This window comes from Hyperoodon ampullatus, assembly GCF_949752795.1.
Source record: "Hyperoodon ampullatus genome assembly, chromosome: 11".
Taxonomy (NCBI): Eukaryota; Metazoa; Chordata; class Mammalia; order Artiodactyla; family Ziphiidae; genus Hyperoodon; species Hyperoodon ampullatus.
The window spans coordinates 57,688,500-57,703,605 of record NC_136924.1 but is presented as its reverse complement, the minus strand read 5'-3'; the positions used below and the strand labels follow the sequence as shown (position 1 = coordinate 57,703,605).

General features: G+C 50.5%; 1 protein-coding gene across 1 annotated transcript; it reads left to right on the top strand.

Annotated features, from left to right (window-relative positions):
- Positions 1–7,800: 7,800 nt before the first annotated feature.
- On the top strand, positions 7,801–13,491 carry LOC307060820 (keratin, type II cuticular Hb1; the record flags this gene model as incomplete). The annotated part of the gene is made up of 9 exons (XM_079715592.1): positions 7,801–8,169; positions 9,127–9,335; positions 10,136–10,196; positions 10,973–11,068; positions 11,294–11,458; positions 11,721–11,846; positions 12,100–12,320; positions 12,590–12,621; positions 12,870–13,491. The coding sequence occupies 9 exons, from the start codon at positions 7,801–7,803 to the stop codon at positions 13,097–13,099; spliced, it is 1,509 nt and encodes a 502-aa protein (XP_079571718.1). The 3' UTR covers positions 13,100–13,491.
- Between the last annotated feature and the right edge of the window lie 1,615 nt (positions 13,492–15,106).

Here is a 15,106-nt window from a genome sequence, read left to right as displayed (position 1 = left end):
GAACACATCCATTTTGGTGTGTGCCATCCATCCAGTGTGGGTACGTTGGGCCTTGAACCATAAAAGGCTGGGTAGGAACCAAGGCTCTGCCATGAATAGCTCTATGTGATCTAGGGGCAAAGCAGTTCACTCCTCTGGGAAATGGATTAAGCCTCTTCTTCCTAGAGCTGCCTTGGAGTATTACAGAAATGTGCATATGCTCAGTAAACTCCAGAGCACAGTGCAGACGTGCTTTACTGTATCATTAAGAAGCAGCAGGCTCTGGGACTGCATTTTTTTTTTCAGAGTTCACATTGTGATCCATAGGAACAACCAGAATTTTAATGAGACAGATTAGGACAAAATCAAGTAGAGTAGAATATAGTAGAAAATATTAGAGTGTAACATATGTAGTAAAAGTAACATTTCAGGATCTTTTGTTTCAATAGCATGTGATATGTATGTATGTGTATACTTAGTCATTATGCAAAGTTATTTCTTAATATAATTGAAACTAAAAAGTTTAAGTACATGGTCTATCAGTTAAGAACACAGACCCAGATTCCAAACTGCCTAGTTTCAAAGTCCAGCTCTGCCACTTTCTAGCTGTGTAACCTCAGGCAATTACTTAACCTCTCCGCATCTTATTTCGTAATTTGTAAAATAGGGATAATAGTACCCACCTCATAAAGTTTTTATGAGGATTAAAAGAATTAATCAGTGTCAAGCACTTAGAACAGAGCCTGACACACTCTAAGTATGTAATCATATTAGTGGTCGGTATCGGTGCTGCTGCTGTAGTTATAGTGGCAGATTGGATGCAGAGACAGAGATATGTGTTATTGTTGCTGCTGCTGTGGATGTATCAGCAGGTTTGATGGAATATACCTACCCACATTCCTAAACCACCTATGTAAAATTCCCACTAATAGTGCCTATCTGAAAGGACTAATAGAAGGATTAAATTTAAAAATACATGGACAATGCTTAACTCAACACCTGACACATAGCAAGTACTCCATAAGTGTTATCAACTATTATTCTACCATGGTGGTCAGTCCAAGGGGCAGGGAGGACTGGAGACCTTTGACCATCGTCACTTCCTTTATCCTGGAAAAGAACCCCAAATCAAACATCCATCCTCAAGCCCAGCTGCCCCAGGGAAGGCCCAATGAGAATCTCTCCTCTTAGGCAAAGGGAAAATGTCACCAATCCTTGGGCAACCACACTACTGAATGAAAAGAAAAGCTTGGACAGTCCAAAAAGTCTGTTCTCTGTAGTAACTGATAAATTTGTATGCCTTAATTTGGCCTTATTGGAAGTCCTCAGCCATAAATCAATGACATGCTCATTCATCTTGCTTTTTTGCCTGATTCTGAAAACTCCTGATTGGTCAGTAGCCCAGGGATACCATGGGGTTGAGAGTGGCGGATTTGCCATTGATAATCCATCCAAGTATAATGGAATTCCGAAGAGAGAAAGAGAAGTCAGGCTTTCACTGCGACTGGAAAGACAGAAGTTGGATTTGAGGAAAGACTTGCCAGAGGAGGGCAAATAGTCATGGTTTCCTAAGGAGCTTGCATTATGTCTCCCATTTAGGGAAGCTTTATGTAAAAGAGAAACACTGTTTATTCTGGAGTGGCTATCATGTTTGTGGAGCCAGGGCGAACCAAAAGACCTTCAGATCTGGAGATCACAGCCTCTTCTTTTAGCCCAAGTAGATCTTGTTTCAAGGGTTGCCTGGAAAGAAGGAGTAAATCAGGTGGTTTTAACATTGAGAAGTTTCTTGTTCAAGACTCCCTTCAGTCCATCCTACTCCTCTGGAGGATGTTATAAGGCAGATTCCCCAAAATGGATAATGGGTTAAACAAGGTAACATCTTGTTGTGGGATTCAGGGATTCTGCGATTGATGTGTCCCTGCAATATGCTGAATCCTGTCTTAATTTTGGAGGGAGGGAGGAAAACACTAAGAAGAGGAAGGAGACATGGATTCTGGAGCTCCTGATCTGATGAGGAAGACAGACCCAGAAGTTCATGAGAAAGTCCAGAAGTCTGAAGAGGGCTGGGTTTTAGCTACACCATCAGATGCTCAGGAACACAATGCCTACTGATAGGGCCCATTCTGAGGCAATGTGAAGTACAGCTGGTCTGATGAGAAAGGCAAGAAAGGCTCCCTGGGGTGAGGACAGGCTTCAGTAAGGCAGCAGGAGGGACAGTGTTGGTAAAAAGATGTACATGGAGATATTTCAGAGAGTGGACGGTAGGGGCAGCTGAGGGACCTTGCAGAAAAGGAAGGGATCATGAGATGCTGTGACAGTAGAGAACCAGCTGAGACAGAGACCTCAGAAGCAGGGCCCATGTCATTCTGCTCCATGGCTAGAGGCTGGGAAGCAGCCTGTGGACTCTACATCTGGAAGATACCAAAACTGCACTCTAGGCTTGCAGGTATCCAAGAGGTCGCGCCAGAGCTCTGCCTCCTCACCAAGACAGCCTGAGGCAGTGGCCAATTATCCATGAGAACTCACCAGAAGAGGGAGGGCCAAAGGCCATCCTTGAGAGTCTGGCAGAGGATGAAGCCTGACTCAGGAGCTCCACCCTTGGTGAGGTCCATTCCCACTAACCTGGCTGAGCCCCTGCACCTCCCCCAGCCCACGTCTCTGCCCCATGAAGGTTCATTTCTTTAGAGCTGGAGACGAGGTTGCCCACCCCTTCAGGTAGGTCTACACCTTGTCCTCAGTGCTGTGCCCCTTCCCTCATCAACATCTTCCTCCTCTGCTCTTCCACCCCTGGAGTGTCTCCCCACCATTCTCCCATAGGTCTTCTCCCTCTTTTCCTCCACTGTCCTCCACTTCCCTTCTCTCTTCTCTGTCTCCCCCAGTCTCCCCTCTCTCCCATTCCCCTCACCTCCCAGCCAGTCTCCATCCTTCTTCCAAGGGGCCCTGGAGAGTAATAGTCTAACACCAAGCATCTTCTTCCTCCTTTTATCTAGAAATCTACCTTCCATCCACTTCTCTCTTTCTTTCACCAACCCTACCCCATCTGACCTGTGGCATTCAGAATTCTTGCCCTTGTTGGTTGCTTTCCCCTACCACCCCATCATCACTCAGATCAAAGACTCAGGTAAAGAACACATCTACTCACTGCGTCTTTCCTTCAGGCCCCAGACAGGATCTCTCCCCACCCCATCCCTAGCCCCAGGAATGGCTGCCCTCTGGTCTGCTTCATCTGGTCCCCACCCCATCTTACCAAAAAGCTTTGCATAATTAACCATCAAGCTTTGATGGCTCCATTACTCAGCACTTAATATGTAGCTGGTATTCATTTCATTCACTCAAGAAATATTTATTGAGTACCTACTATGTGCCAAGCCCTTGGAATATAGCCATGAACCAAACATTTGTACCCATTGGTGTGCTGCAGGGTTTGCATTTTTGTTCATGATCTAGGTATATGTTCAGCTTTTCTCTTAGAACTGGAAGCTCACATCAGATAAGGGTGAGTTCATCCTCTGGCCCTGAACACTGAGAGCACACTGAAAGACCTTGAAGAGGTACTGGAGGGAGGGATTAGCGAGTGTGTATGAATGTGTCCTATACAAACACCATCTACCATGTGATGCTTTAGTGATGACAGATGGTGGATTGATAGGAGTGCAGTGAGATAAACTCATCCCTTCCACTGGGATCAAACACACCAAGCTCTGAGTGCCAGCTCTGCCTCTAACTACACAACCTGAGCAATCTCTTAACCCTCTAGGCCTCAGTGTTCTCATCTGTAAAACTAGAATAATAACACCTGCCTCAGAGGATAATTGTAAAAATTAAATGCTTTAACAAAAATTGGGCAATCAGTATAGTATCTACTATGAAGTAAGATGAACATCAAAAGATGTTGTTATAAGTTTGGAATAATATTCATAAAATAGTTTTCTACACTAAGCATATGCTACCTGAATAATTTTTTTTTTAAATAACCCATACCCTAGAGAAACTCTTGCACAAATACACCAGAAGACATGGAAAAGAAAGTTCATGGCAGCTCTGTTCATAATACAAACTCTGGGGACAACCATGAGGCTACCAGGGTGGAAAGATGAATAAATTGTGACATATTCATACAAAGAATACAGTCCACAGTGAAAATGCACACAATACAGCTACAGGAAGCACCATTGAACAATGGAATACACACAATATGATTCCATTTATATGAAGTTCAAAAACTGGAAAACTAAATCATATATGGTTTAGGGATGCCTTCCTTGGTCCTTAAACTGTAAAGAAAAGCAAGGGAATGATTCAACACAAAATCCCAGAGAGGAGCCATGCCTGGGTCAGGAAGGAAGGGGGTACAGTGAGAATGAGGCTCAGAGGAAGCTCCTAAGTTACACATATGTTCTATTTCTTCCTACAGGTGGTAGGCACACCACCTATACTTTCTTTTTGGGGGGTGGTCTATTTCACCATAAAAGCAATTTTAACTTCCATAAAGCTCCCATTGCCAGAGCCAAGACCACGGAGTGGTCATTCTGCCAACTCTCCCCCCCTTCCCTCTTCCCTTCCCCCACCACAAGCTGTTTTACTCCAAGAAAACCTACGGATTGAATGTCTTTTTAAGCCTTCAAAATTAGCAGCCATTAATAATACCTGAAGTTAAATGAAATGTCACATCTGAATTTTTTTTAATATCTTGTTTTAAATTGCTTGCTGCTCCTTTCAAATTGCTTAGCAAAGACCAGCCATTAGTAATTAGCTCATGTTTATGCGTGTCATTTTTATAGGGAGTTACACTGGTAGAAAAGGCAAAGCGTGTGTGAGCTGCACCCTGACTCACAGGGCTTCTCCTCAGGACACCCGGCCAGCTGGCTGGCTGGGAGCACCACAGCTCCCTTGTGGGCAGTGCCCAGAGTGGCGGATGAGGGCATAAAGGGCCTCAGAAGAGCTGACCCAGCTCCCCAGACACATAAAGTATCAGGAGCAACGCCCTCCTCTGGGATGGCAAGATGGCTGACACAGTCCATGACCCCACGTCAGTCCTGTCACAAGCCCCACTCCTGAATGTTTTGCACAGACACACTATTCTCTTTTCCCACCAACCCCCACCACCACCTTCCTCCTGCCCTAAGCTGATTTGCCTGCCTTTGCCCCTAAGACACAGCAGCTATGGGGGCAGGGCAGGGGGGCGGGGGAAGACTGCCAGCTGCGACGTTTCACTTCTCTTTTCTTCCCTTCCATTTAATGCAAACCCCTGTACTTTATGGTATCATTTTTCTAGACCTGCTCTATTGGAATGGGGTGCTTCACGGGTACATAGAACACAGTATAACCTATCTAGGTACTTACAATATACCAGAGGTAAACAAATAACTAAGACTGCTGTTCTCCATCCCCTTCCTTCAGTTCACAGCCACACGGTCCTGCAGATCTCCACCCCGCCCCCCAGCCTCTCATTGCCCTGTGCCACATACATGCCCATTGGCCCTCCTGGTTCCAACCATTCCAGCCTCCTCTGACTCTGCCCACCTTCCTTAGACTGACTGTCCCCGATCCTATATCCACAGATATCCTCTCTCTAACAACTTCTCCACCCTCTTGAAAGTTTGCAGGGATTAGGAAATCCAGGGGTTGCCATAGCCTATAGGTGAGAAGGCATTGCATCTCCTGAGCTTCACTACTTAATAGATGGGAGACTGGAGCCTACCCGGCTCTTTGGTGGGGCTAATGGCAGACTCTGGGAGGGCTTACGCCAAGGAGTACTTCCCAGAACTTCTACTGCCAGTGTCCTTGTTCCCCCAGTGAGCCACAGCCACCCCCGCCTCTGCAGAAGACCCTCCAACACTAGCAGGAGTTGTATCCTTTTGATGTGATTCGATTTGGGGTGGTCCGGGAAGATCCCACATGCTGCAGAGCAACTAAGCCCGTGCGCCGCAACTACTGAACCTGCACTCTAGAGCCAGCGAGCCACAACTACTGAGCCCGTGTGCCACAACTACTGAAGCCCCTGTGCCTAGAGCCCGTGCTCTGCAACAAGAGAAGCCACTGCAATGAGAAGCCTGAGCACCGCAACGAAGAGTAGCCTCCACCAGCTGCAACTAGAGAAAGCCCACGCACAGCAACGAGGACCCAACACAGCCAAAAATAGATAGATAAATAAATAAATAGATAAATATATATTTTTTAAAAACAGAAGCAATATTGTAACAAATTCAATAACGACTTTAAAAATGGTCCACATTAAAAAAATCTTTTAAAAAAATAGATGGGAGACTTTGGTTGAGTTATTTAACCTCTCTGAGCCTCAGTTTCCTCATCTGTAAAATGGGGATAATGATACATACTTCATATGGTTGATGTGAGAATTAGAAATCATTTATGGCATATAATGATGGTCACATAGTAGGTGGCCCATAAAAAGAAAATAGGACCTATGTTGCCCTATGGAGTTCTTTCTAATTGTAAAGGGGAAAATATACTCAAGTGATCCAGTTTAGCATCACCAGTAACAGAACAACCTGATATTTTGTGCTTCCTGGGGTGATACAGTAAGAGTTATAAAGCATCAGTTATGATGGATTCTGCCCAAAAATGTTTCAGTTAAACCCAGTCAAGCCTCCAGACCAGCACTATGTAATAGAAGCTGGTGTGATGGTGGAACTGTCCTGTAGCTGTGCTGTTCAATAAGGTAGCCAGTAGTCATGTGTGGCATGTAATTGAGGGACTAGATTTTGAATTTATTTAATTTTAACTAATTTAAATAACCACATGTGTCTATTGGCTACCATATTGCACAGCCTAGCTCAAGAGTTAATTTTCAGTGTACAGAAAATACAAGAGATAGAGCCATAAGTTAAATCAAGAAAACCTATCTTTAAAAATTATTAGGGCAATTGGGAAATTTTAATATGGAATGGATAGTAAATGATTCTTTGGAATTATCATTCTTTTTCTTGCGTGTGAAAATGGTACTGTCCTTATTCTTAAGAAATGCATGCTTAAGTATTTAAGGGCTCCATGTTATGCTTTCTGTAATCGTCAAATAATTGGGCAAATGTGAAAGCAGATATGGCATAATGTTAACAACTCTTGAATCTGGGTACCTGGGTGGAACACATCAGGGTGTTTGTTACACGGGTACTATTCCTTCAACTTTTCTATATGTTTGAAAACTCTCATAATAAAAGTGGAAGAAGACATAAAACAAATATTTAATAGTCTGCTGGCTGCTACCATGACAGGAAAAGTCAGGTGTATTTCAGCAGCCAACTGGACTTTCTGCAGATGGGGGAAATACAGCTTTATGTTATAGTAGGACCTTGGCCACTACTGGGATGGAAACTTCTAGAAGTTATTCATAAATATCGCAGTCTTTCCTGGGTCCCCCACTCACACCTTACACACATACAGTTTGCCTGCTTCTACCCCATCTGGTTTCCCTTCTCCTCCCCTTTTCTTGGCCCCATTCTTCCCTCCCCTCCCCTGCCCTGCCCTTCTCTCTCCAGTACCCTCAGATGTGTGCATGCCCTGCTGTCAAGGCACTTTGAAGATGAAACATGCTGAGTTCCCCTACAGCCCAGGGGTTGGCATCCTTTACACAGAGAAGGGTGCGGGCCACAACACTATTAAAGCACATTCTAGAGAGGCGTTGGACCCAGCTAGCTACCCAAGCCCATAAAGCACAAATTGCAAAACCCCATCTGCATAGCCAAGCACTTCCTATCTGAGCATAAATAGGACCCGGGCTCCTAGAGGAGGACATTAGAGTTTCCACAAGACTCCAGTTCTCCTATCCTGTACTCCGCAAGCCAAACGGCCAGAAGCATCATGACCTGCAGATCAGGATTCGGCGGCCGCGCCTTCAGCTGCTTCTCAGCCTGCGGGCCACGGCCCGGCCGCTGCTGCATCACGGCCGCCCCCTACCGCGGCACCTCCTGCTACAGCAGCCTCACCGGGGGCTTCGGCAGCCGCAGCCTCGGCGGGGGCTTCCGCGCAGGCTCCTGTGGCCGCAGCTTCGGGTACAGCTCTCGCAGCGCGTGCGGCCCCAGCCCGCCCTGCATCACCACGGTGTCGGTCAACAAGAGCCTCCTCACGCCCCTCAACCTGGAGATCGACCCCAACGTGCAGTGTGTGAAGCACGAGGAGAAGGAGCAGATCAAGTGTCTCAACAACAGGTTCGCTTCCTTCATCGACAAGGTGGGTGTCCTTGATCACACCCTTCCTGAACCCTCCCTTCCTGGGTAGGCACTGAAGGGGTAGTCGGGGGGCAGGAGAGATGTGGTGCCCATGAGATCCCAGTCTAATGGAGGAGATGGACACATATCCAGGGCACAGAAAGATCAGAGAGATGAGTCTAGAGCAGGGGCTCCTGATTAGGCAATTTTTTTTTTTTTTTTTTTTTTTGCAGTACGTGGGCCTCTCACTGCTGTGGCCTCTCCCGTTGCGGAGCACAGGCTCCGGACGCGCAGGCTCAGCGGCCATGGCTCACGGGCCCAGCCGCTCCGCGGCATGTGGGATCTTCCCAGACCGGGGCACGAACCCGTGTCCCCTGCATCGGCAGGCGGACTTTCAACCACTGCGCCACCGGGAAGCCCGCAATTGTTATTATATACAACCTCTGTCCAGACAGGCAGGGTCCCCATAGACAGACAAGGACAAGGTTTGGAACCGCGTGTCAGAGGAAGAAGGCCATATGTGCAAACAAGACACAAGAAATGCACATAAGATATAGGAAGAGGACCACAGGTCAGCCTTTGGGTGGGTGTCCTTGATCACACCTTTCCTGAACCCACCCATGCTCAATTCAGGCTGGGCACTGATGGGGGAGTCGGAGGCAAAAAGACCTCTACTTGGCTCCTGACCACATGTCACCTAGGCTCAGCACGTCAGGATAACTCAGTTCACCTGAGCAGGGACTGATCTCTCCCAGCCCCTTGCTCTCACCCCTAGGTTGGAAAATCCAAACACAGATCCCAATCCCGAAATCCAGAAGTTGCCTTGCCTTCCACAGCGCCCTCTGTGTAATCTCTGCTGAGCTCCTGGTTTGGGAGTTTACCTTAAAGCAATCAGCGCCCTCCCCCATCCCCCCCATGCCCCAAGTAGGCTCTGGGGCAGTGGGAGCCATCTGACCCGTCCTCCCACCCCAAATGGCAGGTGCGCTTCCTGGAGCAGCAGAACAAGCTGCTGGAGACCAAGTGGCAGTTCTACCAGAACCGCCAGTGCTGCGAGAGCAACCTGGAGCCCCTGTTCCAGGGCTACATCCAGATGCTGAGGCGGGAGGCCGAGTGCGTGGAGGCCGACAGCGGGAGGCTGGCCTCGGAGCTCAGCCACATGCAGGAGGTGCTGGAGGGCTACAAGGAGAAGTGAGTGCGGTCAGGGATGACGTAGGGTACGGGAATGGACTTGAGTTAAAGCCTATTGGATGAGACTGGAGAAGACTTTCCGAGAAGGGCGAGTGACCTTGCAGGGCAGGTGGGCGCTGTGCGGCAAGATCTTCACATCAGGCAGTCACTGATCAGATGCCTAAGAGTAGGGCCGTGATTCCCCAGGAGGTCTCTCTCTGCTCCTTCAGCCTTCACTTCCCGGAGCCTGATCACCCAGCAGCTTGCCCTGCGGTCTGTGGGGAGGGGGCTTCTGCAGTCTCCGAAGCCATCTCCTCCTGGCCTCTCAGGCTCCCACCTGTAGCACCTGGACGAGATAGGAGTCCCAGTGTCGCTCAGGGCTGCCAGGTCCTGGGGCTGCTGGTGTCCCACCGTCTAGGGTGCGGAGTGCTGAGGGCCTCTGGGACTCATAGGCCCTCCCACAGCTGAGCAGGATGGACACCCAGGAGAGCAGAAGCTGCAGTCCCCCACACGTGCTGCTGTCCACTCCTAGCATGGGGCTGGTGCTGAGTCCTCATTCTCCTCCAGACGTGACCTCAGAGAAGCTTTGGGAACAGGGCTGTGAGGTCCCAGAAGAGTAGCCCCCTGGACCCCTCAATTCACAGTGGAGAGAGAATCACAAACACATCCCAAATCCAACCATGAGGACCCCAGCAGGGCTGCCAGGGGGCGGGCTGTGTTGGCAGGTCCCTAACATTGCCTCCTTCACTGGTATGAAGTGGAGGGGGTTCTGGGGAGACCTGCCCTGCCATGACCTCCCTTTCTGCCCTCTTCTGACTCAGGTACGAGGCGGAAGTCGCTCTGAGAGCGACAGCGGAGAATGAGTTTGTGGCTCTGAAGAAGGTGAGTAACATGGGATCGGGAAGCAGAGACACGAGGGATCTCAGAATGACAGGCTCTTGTTGGGGAGACCCATGGTCTCAACCTCAGGGCGGGGTGCAGTGACCTTGCCAAGTCAGGATGGGAAGTTCCCAGAGATTAGGCCATGAAAGGCACATGTAGGGCTTTGAGAAGGGCAATAACCTTGGAATATCTGCTAGCACCCTGCCCTGAAGCAGGGGGATGGCTGAGTTGACCTCTGGATGTTCTGTGCTGCTTCAGAGGTGGTGGTCTGTGGCTGGGGTCCCGTGGAGGCATGGCAGCTTCAGCCTCTCCGTTGAGGGACAGTGTCCTGTCTAGTGCTGCAGGAAGTCTGATTAAGCAGGGGGGCACAGTCTCAGGATGTGGGGGAGGATGGAGCAGAGCCAGGAGAGGTCAGGTGGAGTCCTGGAGGACTGCTGGGGGACAGGGAAGTGTCAAGGTGGCTGAGTGAGGGAGCCAGTCTGGCAGGCTTCCTGGTACAGGGGAGGGTAAGAAGGAGAGCTGGGAGGTAAGAGGTCTCAGGTGGGAGGAGTGAAAGGCTGGTGACCCATCTCCAAGGCACGAAGGGTTTGTTCTTAGAAGGGGAGGAGGTTGTGAGGTGCCTCTGGGGAAGGGCAGAGGGTATGGAGATGGGACGGGAATAGGAGCACTGGGAATCCTTTCCCCCTCACCTCCATGTAATGGGTGAAGAGAGAGAGGAATGTGGGGGTGGTGATCACCAGAGGTCCTCTGAACTCAAAGACTCCCCACCTTCCCAGGATGTGGACTGCGCCTACCTCTGCAAGTCAGACCTGGAGGCCAACTCAGAGGCCCTGATTCAGGAGATCGACTTCCTGCGGCGACTGTATGAGGAGGTGAGGGGTTGTGGTCCAGGCAGAAAACCAGCAGCTGGCCTGGAAGAGAGGGCGTTGGTCTGGGATCAGAGTGGGACAGGGATTGGGGCAGGAGCTGCAGTCCGTGAGGCTGTCAGAGAGGGCAGGAGCTAGAGACCAAGGAGGGCTGAGAAGGTTGGGTACACACTGTGGTGGGGGAGGGGATGGTGTAAACCACACGCATCCTTCCCCCGCCCTCATCTGCAGGAGATCCGAGGTCTCCACGCCAACATCTCAGACACCTCGGTCATCATCAAGATGGACAACAGCCGGGACCTGAACATGGACAGCATTGTGGCCGAGATCAAGGCAAACTATGACGACATTGTCGCCCGCAGTCGGGCCGAGGCTGAGAGCTGGTACCACAGCAAGGTGAGTGTCTCAGGGCACCTGCCTCCTAGACATGGTGGGAGGGATGGGTGGTATATATTAACAAGGCTTCTTTTGTCTGGGGATTCTGATTCCTAGAGGTGGTGAAAGAAGTGCAGACCCCTCTCAGGTTATAGTAGCAGGACAGGGCTGCCACGTATGGTTGCACAGGCTGAGCATTGTACAGTTTGCAAATCATCTGCAGTGTCCTGAGTGGGTGGGATGTTCCATCCTGAGTTTCATGAGCCTCTCTGCTTCCCTCCAGTGTGAGGAGATGAAGGCCACGGTGATCCAGCACAGGGAGACCCTGTGCCGCTCCAAGGAGGAGATCAACGAGCTGAACCGCATGATCCAGAGGCTGACGGCCGAGGTCAAGAATGTCAAGTGCCAGGTAGGGGTCGTCTGAGGCCCACCCAGGGTCCCACAGGCAGTGTGTGCACCCAACTGGATCTCACCATTCATTCTCCAGCCCATCCGCATGACCTGAGTCCCAGGTTGTGGTCACTTAAGGAAACGCAGGTGATGAAGAGGAGAGACCTGTTCCTGGGGTGATCCCAGCTGGCCAGGAGAGACTGGATGCATCCAGGAAGTGGAGACAGAGACCCAGGGACCATAACCCACCTTGTTCTCTTCTGGGCCTTTAGAACTCCAAACTGGAGGCCGCAGTGACCCAGGCTGAGCAGCAGGGCGAGGCAGCCCTTAATGATGCCCGCTGCAAGCTGGCCGGGCTGGAGGAGGCCCTGCAGAAGGCCAAGCAGGACATGGCCTGCCTGCTCAAGGAGTACCAGCAGGTGATGAACTCCAAGCTGGGCCTGGACATCGAGATCGCCACCTACAGGCGCCTGCTGGAGGGCGAGGAGCACAGGTGAGACCCATCCCAGCCTGGCCCTGAGCTGCCCCTTCCCACCCTTTCTACAAGCACCACCCTTGATCCTGGCTGAGCAATGGCCAGGGATCTGGGACAAACCTATCATTTATCAGTTTGGGGTGGGGGGCGGTTTGTGAGGACTATTACTTCTGACGCTCTGCCCCCTCCTTCCTGACCACTTGTGAACCCCACCCCAGGAATTTGTAGAGCTCTGTCGGCAATTCTGGCTCAGTCACTAATGTTGCTTTTTTCCTCTTCCCTCTCAGACTGTGTGAAGGCGTTGGGGCCGTGAATGTCTGTGAGTAACCTAGACCCTGTGTGGATGAATTTACTCTCTTCCTGTAAGGGATGGAAGGAGGAGTTCCACTGGACCTAAATATAAGAGTGGGCTGGCATCACAGGAGGAGGGATTTGGGGTTACACAAGAAGCAAGGACCACATCTTTGGGACTAGAGTTGTTAAGTAAAGATGCTTGGAGAGGTGCATCGTCGGGGAGGCCGGAGACTCGGTCCCCCAGAATTTTGACTCAGCCTTTGGGGTTCGCAGGTGTCAGCAGCTCCCGGGGCGGGGTCGTCTGTGGAGACCTCTGCGTGTCTGGCTCCCGGCCCGTGACTGGCAGCGTCTGCAGCGCCCCCTGCAGCGGGAACCTGGCGGTGAGCACCGGCCTATGTGCGCCCATTGGCCCCTGCAGTTCCGTCACGTCTTGCGGCGTGGGCCCCTGCGGCATCAGCTCCTACGGCGTGGGCTCCTGCGCCAGCAGCTGCCGCAAATATTAGGCGCCCCTACTCAGGCCCGGCCCTGCCAACCCTCCCGCGCAGCCCGGCAGGGCCCGCCTTGCCTGACCCCGCCCCGCTCACCTCTGGGCGGAGCAAGCCCTAGGCTACTTCGCTGGCTCTTCGAAAGGTCCATCCCACTCCTAGCCTCTCAAGCCTGTGTGTGATCCCCTCTTCCTGGGCCCTGCCGCCCACGCTGGGAAAGGCTACCTTAGAAAGAAGTCTCTTTGGCCACCACAGGAAGGGGACTCCGGGGCAGGGAGGACCAGGATCAGAACCTGGGCTGCTATGGGGCCAATGGCCAAAGCTCCCACTCTGTCCCGGCATCTCCCCTTCCTTCTCTGCCGTGTTCCTCCCTTTCTTGATTTGTGTTTCCAATAAATCAATATAGCCAACCCTGAGCCTTGTCTGCACTTCTGCTATCCTCCTCAGGGGTCGAGGTTTGGGAGGGTCCCCAAAGTCACATGGAGCAGAAAAAGCCCTAGATCTGGGGTCTCCACTACAGTCTTTTGTCCCTGGGCTCACAGCACTCTCAGATTTAGCCAAGGATTGTGCTAGGCCACTACATCCTGTAATTTTATCCATACCACCTTCACAATATCTCTTGCAGAGTTCAGGGACCCGCAGTAGCCAGGGCAGGGCCCCACCCTGAGTTCGGTGGCACAGCTGGGGTTTGATCCCCGTGAGCATGTTTAGTACTCATTTCGCTAAACCACAGCTGCCTCCCAGAGAACATATCTGTGCACGTCTGTACACCTATGGGTAGATGCACCAGTCACTCAAAGCTTAAGGAAACATCACTCCTGGCTTTGGTGGGGAAGACTCAAGCCTGAGTAATTTACAAGAATTCTTTAAGGGGTGAATACATGAACATGACTTAAACTTCCAAAAAGCCTTTGAGGGGCTTCCCTGGTGGCGCAGTGGTTGAGAGTCCGCCTGCCAATGCAGGGGACAGGGGTTCGTGCCCTGGTCCGGGAGGATCCCACATGCCGCGGAGCGGCTGGGCCCGTGGGCCATGGCCGCTGAGCCTGCACGTCCGGAGCCTGTGCTCCGCAACGGGAGAGGCCACAACAGTGAGAGGCCCGCGTACCACAGGAGAAAAGAAAAAAAAAAAAAAAGCCTTTGATATGGCTGTCTTTTTTTAATGGAGTCCTTTTGGGGTTTGGAGACCTTCCATAGCTGATAAATTGCCTCAAAGCTAGAAAACGGCACGTAGCAAGAAGATGATGTGGTGTAGAGGTGAGCACACAGACCCTGGAGCCAAACTGCATGGGTCCAAAACTGAGCTCTGTTCCTAGCTGAGTGACTTTGGGCAATTTACTTACCCTCTCTGTGCCTCAGTTTCCATATGTCTAAAGTGAAAATGAGAAAAAGAGCACCTCTCTTTTACCTCCTAGGGTTGTTGGGAGGATTAAGGAATTTCGTATACATAAAATACTTAGTGCCTGCCACAAAATAATCACAATATGCATTTATCATCAGTAGTATTCTTTTGCAGAATATAAAGTAGAAATCCCTCCTGGGATCAGGGCCATGGGCAGCCTCTCATTACACTTATATCTGTGATCAGAGATTGCAAGCACAGAAAGAAAACCCCACATCTTCCAGACCATCAAGCTCCTTCATGCAGGAAACCATCCCCGCCACACTGATGAGGATATTACAAGTGATGGTGGGAGTGGAGAGATGGCCCCTCAGCTTCACTATAGGCCAAGGCAAGTCCCTGAACATACATTTGTACAGCAGAGTGAATCTCTAAACTTCCAGTGCTGGGCCCAGGAAACTATAGCAAAAATGGAAGTCCCCATCCCCACCTCTAAGTGTGATAGAAATAAATTGAGAATATTGAGAGATCAGAAGTGAGCGGTCTGAAAAGACACGGCCTCTTTTAAAAGATAGGATTAATTCCAGGTCTCCTGGCAACCAATGTGTCCCCTCCACCCTCCAATGGAATTCTGAGGACAGAGCCCTCAGAGAGTTCCAGAATATGCAACTGTTCTAACCAGCCCT